Source organism: Aotus nancymaae, unplaced genomic scaffold (assembly GCF_030222135.1).
Source record: "Aotus nancymaae isolate 86718 unplaced genomic scaffold, 86718_ANA_hifiasm-v0.15.2.pri h1tg000020l, whole genome shotgun sequence".
NCBI classification, from domain to species: Eukaryota; Metazoa; Chordata; class Mammalia; order Primates; family Aotidae; genus Aotus; species Aotus nancymaae.
In genome coordinates this window covers 17841457-17852208 of record NW_026988432.1, presented here as the reverse complement: position 1 = coordinate 17852208, position 10752 = coordinate 17841457, and the positions used below count along the sequence as shown (strand labels likewise).

Genomic DNA, 10752 nt, shown 5'->3' with positions numbered 1-10752 from the left:
TTGTGTTATCTGTAGAGATGGGGTTTTGCCACGTTCCCCAGGTTGGTCATGAACTCCTGGACTCAATCGATCCTCCTGCCTCCACCTCCCACAGTGCTGAGATTACAGGCGTGAGCCACCATGCCTGGCCAATTCTCTTTAGAGAATGTTAGATCTACCATAGGGTTTATGGACCATCTCAAATCCCAAATCTTTAAAAGTCTTCTATATAATCCAGCTGACTTTAATACATTTCCGAAGCCACCTCCCCCACTTCTTTCCACTCTTTTCCTCCTTGCAAGCTGAATTTGCAATTCCCTAAAAAGCAGAGTTGCCTAAGATTTGTAGCCAGTATGGGTCACGTGACCAATTCTTTTATAATGAAAATGTTAGAGGATGGGATTAACATATCTTTTGTAGGTAAACAATGTTATGATTCACTTTTTTAGGGGGTTGTCGTTGAGTATATTCACTGCATTTCAGGGCGTGTGATTTGAACGGCAGAAATTTAATAATTTATGCAACCAAAAAGTTAACGTTGTTCCTTAGGATTAAGTCAGTCAAAATGAGCCTGGAGTGGTTTTGCTAATACCACCCGGGGATCATAGATTTCAAGGGAGCATCTCCACTGTGCTTCCTGTGTCTCATAATTCCTGAATCCTGTCCATTCTGATTCCTTTGTCTATACCCCACTCAAAACACCCAACATCAGCCTCGAATTTAGTGTTATCCATACCTTCAGCAGGACCAAGCCATAAATAAATATTTGCTGGTTTGTGTTGATTGAATGATTTAAGATAAATAAACAACCTCAAATGCCTACTGAGGCCAGATAATGTAAATGGCGAAAGCAAACAGCAGGGAGTGTGGTGAACCGGAGCACCCGTTTCCTCTAAAGGATGTGGCTTCGACCACACTCCCAGCCCATTCTGCACTTTTGGAAAAATGGATCACAGGTTGTCAGAGCTTCTGGTTTTCCAAGAGATGCTGGGATCTTGGCTTTTAACGCAATCCTCAATTTTTAAAATGTTGGTAATCAATTCACATTTTTGCAATATATTTTGAAGGCCAATACTGTAAACCAAACACTTCTAGGGAGCCCATGCAACCAAACTGCAATCTTTCCATTAAACAGCACAGCTAATATGAAAACACACATTTTTTCCTTTTCTTTTCTTTTCTGAGGCGGAGTCTTATTCTGTCGCCCAGGCTGGAGTGCAGTGGCGCGATCTCGGCTCACTGCAACCTCCGATTCCCAGGTTCCAGCGATTTTCATGCCTCAGCCTCCCAAGCAGCTGGTACCACAGGCGTGCGCCAAACCAAGGCTGGCTAATTTTTTGTATTTTAGTAGAGACGGGGTTTCACCATACTGGCAAGGCTGGTTTTGAACTGCTGGCCTCAAGTGAACCAGCCTCCTTGGCCTCCCAAAGAGCTGAGATTACAGGCGTGAGCCACCACGACTGGAGAAAACACACATTTTCTAAGAAACTGATTGCTGGGAAGGCTACAGTGGGAAAGAGCTCTTGCTCTCTGTGGGCCTGCGTGGGTCGGGATCAGGGCAGTGCTCTCTGCCTATGTGAACTTGGGCGATTTTCTATAAATCTGTCTCTGCACCTGTAAAGTAGCGACGGTTACATGCCAAAGCCCTTAGCACGGAGCGACTCCCAGTAACAGTTAACTATTCCCAATTACTCCTCTTCATAATGGTAGACTTACTCAGGGCTTCGCCAAATGTTGTATCAATAATTTCACGTTCCCTGGTAGCTCATCCCTCCCACAAAAGATCTGAACGTTTTCCATATGATAGTGATCCACTCGTTTTTGCAAAACATCCAGAATGGGCGATATCGACCTATCTGGAAGGACACACACAAACCCCTTCCCAACTCAAACACGAAGTTCTTTCTCGCTGGCACCAGGGCTCCCGTTCGCAGTGACTTCCTGGGACCCGGCGCTTTCTCACAGGGCCTCTGGCATCTCTGCCGCGATTAATGTTCTCCTCATCTCCCTTCCCTGTTACTGCGCATACTCTCCAAGTTCGAAAAGTTTCCTTTTCCAATCTCTTTCCGGGGCTTGTTTACCCAAGTCTCTCTCAAATTGTCCAGGCGCCAGGTCTCTGCCCACCCACCAGCTTTCCTCCTGGGAAAATCCTTCCCCTCCCGCCCCTCCCAGCTCCCGCCACCACTGCCGCGGACGACGTCCCGCGTTTGCAGATGCTCAGGCCGACCCCCTTCTCCTCCCACCCCCGTTTCGTAAGGAAGTAATTTGGGGCCGAACAGGTCTCGCCCGCCAAGCGCTCAGCATCCCCCTCCACGGGTCCGGAGCGTGTCCGGGCAGGCCGCGCTCGGCGGGGAACTTCCGCGCCCGCCCAGGCCCCGGGTTCGCTCGAGGAACGCTGTCCGTGGGGCCGAGACAGGGGCGGGGACAGGGGGCGGGCCCGGCGTCAAGTTTCCCTACGTCACCAGGGAAGTCCCCCGCGGGAACAAAAGCGCGGTCTCTGGCGCGGGGACCTCACAAGTTCCCCGGCACTCACGGAGTGCGCTCGTCAGCTCCTTGCGTCTGGCCACCCGATCCCGCCATCCGATCCCGCCATCCGATCCCGCCATCCGATCCCGCTACCCCAGTCTGCGGGTCTGTTCTGTGCGGCTCGCGTCCTGCGGACGTCCGAGGTGCCCCGGGCGGAGGCTGAGGCTCCCGGGCTCCGTAGCTGAGTGGGCGGCGGCACTGGCAGAGATGCCTGGGAAGAAGGCGCGCAAGAGCGCGCAACCGAGCCCCTCTCGGGCTCCAGCAGGTACCGACCCGCTGGGGCCCGCGGAGACTCAGGCTGGGCGGGGTCGGGGTCGAAGTCTTGGTCGGGGCTCGGGCACACACTGTCGGGGGCCCAAGGTCGGGCCAGGTCTGTGCCCGGGTGCCCGCCTTAGGGGCGCCTCCAGAAAGTTCTTCAGGGGTTTTCCCCAGCCTCATGGGGACGGCGAGGGGCCGAGCCCTATTTGGTATTGGGATGTAGTTGCCTTTCACCAGCGGCAAAAAGCTTCTCGGCTCCTCTCTTTCCTCCTCCTCACTTGCCCTTCCCCGGGGCCAGGAGGAAAACAAGTGCAAGTGTATGCGGCCGCCTCTAGGAGAAAGTCATTGTCGCGGCAGAAGGGGCAGGAGAGGGCTCCGGGGCCCGCCTGGACTCCTGGTGCTTCCAGAGACGGCCCCACGAGGGTCCCTGTGTTCTGGAGCTTAGAAAATCTAATAACCTTTAAATAATCGACATTGTGGGAGATGGGGATAGGAGAATAGGAGTTGATCCCTCCCTTTTTTCATTCATCCATTTCCACTCTCCACCCTCATTTTTACTTTTCAGGCCAGCCCCCCCACCCCCCCGGCCCCATCCTTTTTATAAATCTAATCAGAGAACCCAGTCATCTGCCCTGGGCCCGAAATCTCTGTGGGGCCCTACTGCTGTTGCATCAGACGATTAGAGCCCCCCCCCCAACCTTTTAAGTTACTTTCATTTTATAGAGCTCGTGGGGTGTGCAAAGGAAGTGGTGCATTGCAAATGTGCCCATGCCTAAGTTGGTAACAGGCTGCTGTCTCTGCCTCTTGTGTAAGACGGAAAAAGCTTTGTCTACGTTTTGTGATGTCCAAGAATTCTGACCATGTTTCTTACCGAAGGATCTGACCTGTGCATAGCACTTTGTGGTCTGACTTAATTCCCAAGAACAAGAAACAGCACAAAGTCCCTCTTAAACTTGATTTGATACTAATACGTTTATAGGTAACTGCGATTTTTGGAAGTTAAGGAAACAACTGGGAACTATTTTCTGCCTTTTTTCTACTTTTTTGGTGAAACGGATACAGGGCTTCCAATGTTGGATGCTGAATGGTATTGGTTTTTCTTTTTTTCTTTTAGAACTGTGTATTAATATATCTCAATCTCTGTAGACCACATGTCTATGTAAATACTTCTTATATAGGCCGGGCGCCGTGGCTCACGCCTGTAATCCCAGCACTTTGGGAGTCCGAAGAGGGCGGATCACGAGGGTAGGAGATCAAAACACTCCTGGGTAACACGGTGAAACCCCATCTCTACTAAAAATACAAAAAAATTAGCCAGGCGTGGTGGCACGCGCCTGTAATCCCGGCTACTCGAGGGGTTGAGGAAGGAGAATCGCTTGAACCTGAGAGGTGAAGGTTACAATGAGCTGAGATTGCGCCACTGCATGAGCGACAGAGAGAGACTCCCTCTCAAACAACAACAACACAAAACTTCACAAAATGTTTGATCCTGTAGCCCATAAAGAATAACGTCTAATGAGATTTATTAGGTCTCTTGGTGTAGGGGTTAGGAAGGATTTCACTCAGCTCTTGTAGAGAGAAATTAGTTGAAAATGTAGGTATAAAATTTTGCTTTACTATATATTTACAGTTATTTATTTTGAGCCTAAATGTGGTCTTTTCAGGGTCGATTTTGTAGAATAGACCATATTTTAATTTGTTATCATGATTTTTAATGTATATAATCATGAAGTAGACCCAAAAGACCTCAAGCTGCTCTTTGAAATAGTTAAGAAAAATTGAAATTATAGTCAGTATAGGTATGATATTATAGTCAGTATGGTGTTAATTGCACTTACTGAACAAAGTGTACTTGGAAATTATAAGCGTTATTTTTCTTAATATTCATTTAGAATAACTCAATTCCAAAAAGTCGTAAACATGTGAATTAAACATTTTATTTTCTGCTCCTCTCATTTCCATAAAGGCAATGGATTGGAAGAAGTGGGTTTACATTAAAAATAGAAATGTTTAAATTATTTTAGAGAATGTAGACTTAATTTTAGAATAAGATTTTATGAGTCTTTTATGAGAAAATATCAGAGTTTTTTAATGAGAAAAAGAATACATTTAGATTTGCCTATATAATGAGAGTATAACTTAAGTTGTAAATTATTGCCATTTGACAACCAAATCCTACTTGAAATCCACACAGAACTTGACTTCTGTTCCCAGCTAACCTTAAATGAAAGCTAAAAAGATGACATCGTCTGAGGCTGGTAAAATGACTAATGTTACTCTTTGTAGTATTTGACATATTGTAGTAAGGTAACACTTGCCTCATCCAGGATGCGTTTAAAAAAAATTCAAAGTAAATGTCTTTATTTTTACTTTATCTGTTGCTGTTGGTGAGTCACAATGTGTGTGTGTGTGTGTGTGTGTGTGTTTATCACATTTGGAAAACAGGTACACATAAAGCTGAAGTTAAGAGAAATGCTTCCTGGGATACTCAGTTTGTCACTAGTGTGGGCATATTAGGTCTTGCTGGTTACAGTTGGTAATATCATCGATGTTAATGTCCGTATTTTGCTTTCCTTCTCAGACCTTGAAGTCGAGTGTGCCACTCAACTCAGGAGATTTGGAGACAAACTAAATTTCCGGCAGAAACTTCTGAATCTGATATCCAAACTCTTCTGCTCAGGAACCTGACTGCATAAAAAAACTGGTGTGAGGGGACTTCTTCAAAAGAGAAGTTTTCTCAGGAGGTGCACATTTTATCAATTTGGAGATTGCATTTTGAAGATTGAATTGTAATTGAGAGGAATGTGAAGAAGCGTTCACAAATGCCCTTGGAAATGGAAGATGGAATGCATCAAAAATGAATTTCTGTTGGCGATTTCCCAGGTTATCATTTGTTGGGATATGAGAATGTTATAAAACCACTTTGTTTATTTTAAAACAAGAACGAGAGACCCTTGGAAATAGGGAAGTAATGATTGATACATTTCTTTTTTACTTAGATAATTGTTCTAGTGTTTTTGTTGAAGATTACTGCTGGCCTAGTGGAAAGGGAGGTGACCCACGATTAGACATGGTGGCTGGGAAGAAACAGTTCAGTACTTTGTTGTTATTGCTGTTTTCGGTATTTTGCTTTTCAGTACCAACTCAGCACAATGTATATGATTTGGTTTATGCATATTACCTTGTTATAAGGAAGAAAATTCATTCTGAGAACACTGAAATGTCATAGTGAATGTTGATTTCTTAGGTCACTACACAATGTAAAAGAATTTGTTTCCTTTGACTCAAATTGTATTGCTTCTGTTGAGATGATCATTCAGTGTGTTCCTGTTGGAAACTATGGAAAACTGGAAAATAACTTCGAAAACATTGGATAGAAGTGTAGGAGGTTACTTGGGGCCAGTATATTGGTAGACTGAACATTCAATATAATAAAAGAACATGGGGATTTTGTATAACCAGGGATAATAAAAGAAAAAAGAAGTTGATTTTTAATTGATGTTATTAAAACTTAGTAAAACAAATATTCACAAGTAACTTGATGAGAAATGAATGTTTCTAAAGAAGTTTCTAAAATTTGGAAAATGCTCCTTGTCACATTAGTGTGCATCCTACAAAAAGTGATCTTTATATAAATTAAGAATATTTTCATAATTGGAATATGCTTTTCTTAAAAAGAGGAACTGATTGTTCTCATCTAGAATGAGAGTTCCACATATTCATTGGTACATATATATGTCCACATATACTTACATATTATATGGATATCTGTATGGATAATTTGGATAATTTGTATTAGAGTATTATATAGGTTCTTAGAAGGGTGTCAAATACGTTTCATTTTTTTATCTGGTCTATATACGGTCCTCAAATACATAAAAAATAATATGATTTTATTTCAGCAAAAATTTATTTATTTTGCCTATTTATAATTAAAATATTTTTTAGTTTGAAAATGTATATTAAAGTTACATTTTTAAGTTCCAAAGGTCTTACAACTACTTGAATTTTTAGTTAAAATGTCTTAATGTAGATTATAGTCACTTTAGATGGAAGATTACCTCACATCTCTTTTCTTCAGTATTACTTAAGATTGTCTATTCGTTGCAGAGATTTTTTTTTCAGCCTAGAGGCAAATATCTTACCATCTGGGTATTTATGGTCTAACTTGTATTTAAATGTATGTACACATATAAAAGTTGATACTGTGGCAGTAAACTGTTAAAAGCTTTCATTGTTCTTTTCTGTGTGTTAATTTCTTCTTCATCTTGTAAGCTGCTAAGTGTTCATTATCAAGCCAAAGTATTTTAACTGATTTCCATCAGCAGACATCCACTGACCTTCTGATGGCACTATCTCCTCCCAGTAGTTGGAGTAGAAAATATAGGGGAATTTGCATGATTTCTGCTGTCAAGGGACTTGCACTTTAATTGGGAGGGGAAATAGTGAAAAATTGGAAATGAATGCCAGGCATAGGTCTTTTGTTTTTCTTTTGAGACAGAGTCTTGCTCTGTCGCCCAGGCTGGAGTGCAGTGGCAGGATCTTGGCTGACTGCAACCTCTGTCCCCCAGGTTCAAGTGAATCTTGTACTTCAGCCTTTCCAGTAGCTGGGGTTCTATGCATGCGCCACCAGGCTGCGCTAATTTTTATATTTTTAGTAGAGAACGGGGATTTCACCATGTTAGCCAGGCTGGTCTTGAACTCCTAGCCTCAAGTCATCCGCCCGCTCTGCCTCCCATGGTGCCGAGATTACAGCCTAACGGAGTTTCGCTCTTGTTACCCAGGCTAGAGTGCAATGGCACGATCTCGGCTCACCGCAACCTCCGCCTCCTGGGTTTAGGCAATTCTCCTGCCTCAGCCTCCTGAGTAGCTGAGATTACAGGCAAGCGCCACCGTGCCCACCTAATTTTTTTTTTTTTTTTTTTTTTGTATTTTTAGTAGAGACAGGGTTTCACCAAATTGACCAGGATGGTCTCGATCTTGACCTCGTGATCCACCCGCCTCGGTCTCCCAAAGTGCTGGGATTACAGGTTTGAGCCACCGCGCCCGGCCCCTAGAGGTGTTCTGTGAGCTGTCACTGCTCCTGAGTCTGGCAAGAGGAGCTGCAGTGCGAGTTTCTTTTTTTTCCACGCACCGCCTCCCCGCCCCCCGGCCCCGTGACCTCACACTTCTTCCTCTGCTTCCAGCCCTAAAGTAGCAAAGATTGCTTCATCTGAGGTTAGTCATGTGCAAAAGTAGATGCAACTCAATGGCCTTCCGGTTTGAGTGTGAGAACTAAAAGATACCGCTAGTTTTTAGCTTCCATCTGGGACCCACATCTTCACTCCACCCCTGCCTTCAAAAAGAGTCGGCTGACATCTTCGAATGTAAACTGCCTTCCTAAAATAGGAAACGTGGGGGAAGGAGGAGGAGTTACTAGAGGAAAAGAAGAACCAGAGAGCTGAAGGATTCGGGGTTATGGAGAAGATACATAACAATGCCTGAAGGGAAAGGCTTTTGCCTGGGAAAGAAGGTGGTGGGGCTGCGGGGAGCTTGGCTTCAGAAAAGGTGGGGTCAAACTGATGATTTAATTTGAGAATCACTGGAAGAGTAACTCCTGTCCCTAAGCCTCTTTGCATACCAGAACTATTTTGCTAAAAGTGCACCTTATTCTCGCCACCACTAGAAAACAAATAAGGAAAAAAAGTGTGCCTCAAGCTCTTTTATATATAAAGAGTAACACATGAAGACTTAGTCACAGATTCACAATCTTCAGATATTAGAATTTTATATATATATATATTTTTTTGAGAACCATAATTAATGTAAAAAAATTTCCAAGATGTTTAGACAATTCTAATTGTGTCTGTTGACTGACAAGAACTACTAGCTTTTAAACTTGCACTTATATTATAAAAGAAAATTCACCTATCCATGAATACGTTGTTCTTCAGTTTAAAGAACTGTGTGCTGTGATTTGGGTTTTGGAATCCATTCCAATAACGCTACAAACCCCTCCCTGCCCCACTTCCTCTCCTCAGTCACTGAGCGGAAACCACCTAAAGGGTGAAAATCCTGTCAATCTCCTGAAATGTTTGTTAATGGAGACGATCCATCGGGAAGAGAAACAACACCTTAGAAATAGAATGGTGACTGGGAGTGAGGTGATACAAGGAGTGTTCCAACCCCGAAGCTGGACTTTCAAGGCAAAATTATGAATGAACTGTGTGACCTTGGGCAAGACAACCTCTCTGAGCCAGAGTTAATCTGAAATTGATACTCACATCATCTTTAAGGTGGCCTGCAGCTTGAATCATAAAATGGGGTGGCAAAGGAGTCTGAAGAGGGTCTCCCACCATAGTTCCAAGTCTATTGGCTCCCACTCCTGAGCTCATTTCAGACACAGTAAGAGGAAAAGTTAAGGGTTTGGAAGAAGAAGCAGGGAGTGGGATTTTGAAAGGACTCCCCAACATTTCTGTATTCTGGATTCTTCTCCCAAACATTGATTGTAAACCTTAGAGGAGGTCGAGTGGGAACTTCTTGGACTTGTATTTTCTTGGAAATGAGACTTTGCTATGCATGCCAGTTTTCCCATGCCAGAATTCCTTCTTATATGTAGCTGAAAATAGATAGGGTCACCTGATAGACACACCCTGCTGTGAAATCACATGAATTTCCTCAAGTAATAATAGGTCATGGTTAAAGAGCAAAACATCTGTCAATACAGCCCAGGCACTAACTTTAGTTTCTCTTTTAAAAACTTTCAGAAATCTGTTTAGTCAATTCAGGGTGAAACATTCACATTCACGATTTATTCCCTTATGGTTTTCTTCCAAATATACCATTCTTTAAAACACCAGAGAAATGAGAGAGTTGGTAAGGTTACAGATGGGAATTTTGGATTCTTTAATTCAGCAAGTTATTAACCACATGCTCTGGGCACCTCCTAACCCTTCCCACCCCTTATCCTGATACATTCCATGTACTCTATGCTCTCTGCCATTGGACATTGCTCAGTGCAAGAAGCCTGGGTTTATACTGCGCAATAAGATAGAATAGAAGAACATAGAATATGCAGATAACTCCTTGATATTTCTTATGTTTTAGGAAAAGTCCTCTATTGTTCTTCTCTTGCTCTCTCACTATGATTTCTAGCAGAGCCTACGAGATTTGCTCATTTCCAACTTCACATCCTTACTCAGCTATTTTCAAAACGACTTTGTCTGTCTCCCACAATTGTCATGGTCATTGCCTCTGGCTTCAGAATTGTCATTTTGCAATGTTGTGTGACTCTGGATAAATATTTGATCTCTGTTTTCTTATAAACTGGTCTAAAATATATCTATTTCAAAGCATCGTTGAAGAAAATCAAAAGAGATGAAATGAACATAGTGTCTGGTTCATAGTCAGTGTCCGGTAAGTATGAGTGAACGTTCCTGACAAGACAGAGGAAGGGGTAGAGATTAGCTTTCTTACAAAGGTATGGAAGATCTTACCCAATTAAACTTGTTAGACTGAAATGAAACTTTTCAAAGGAAGGTGGCAGGGCAGTGGTGGAACCGGAGGGAAGTGGCAGTTTCTCCTTTGATGAGGCCATCTGTTTTTTTTTCTTTTCTTTTCTTTTTTTTTTTTTTTGAGACAAAGTCTCACTCTGTCCCCCAGGTTGGAGTGCAGTGGCACGATCTCAACTCACTGCAACCTCCACCTCTTGGGTTCATGCAATTCTCCTGCCTCAGCCTCCTCAGTAGCTGAAATTACAGGCGCCCACCACCAAGCCCAGCTAAGTTTTGTATTTTTAATAGAGATGAGGTTTCACCATGTTGGCCAGGCTGGTTTCGAACTCCTTATCTAAAATGATCCGCCCACCTCGGCCTCCCAAAGTGCTAGGATTACTGGTGTGAGCCACCGTGCCTGGCTGAGGCCATCTGTTATGAATTTACAGACTCTTAGTAATGGTAAACTGTTTATTTTTACCTGGTATACAACAGGTTTCACAAACACTAATTGTCC

General features: G+C 43.3%; 1 protein-coding gene across 1 annotated transcript; it reads left to right on the top strand.

Moving 5' to 3' along the window:
- Positions 1-2654: 2654 nt before the first annotated feature.
- On the top strand, positions 2655-6995 carry LOC105712987 (phorbol-12-myristate-13-acetate-induced protein 1). Its single transcript, XM_012446470.3, has 2 exons — positions 2655-2770; positions 5345-6995. The coding sequence occupies exons 1-2, from the start codon at positions 2713-2715 to the stop codon at positions 5449-5451; spliced, it is 165 nt and encodes a 54-aa protein (XP_012301893.1). The 5' UTR covers positions 2655-2712; the 3' UTR covers positions 5452-6995.
- Positions 6996-10752: the final 3757 nt, after the last annotated feature.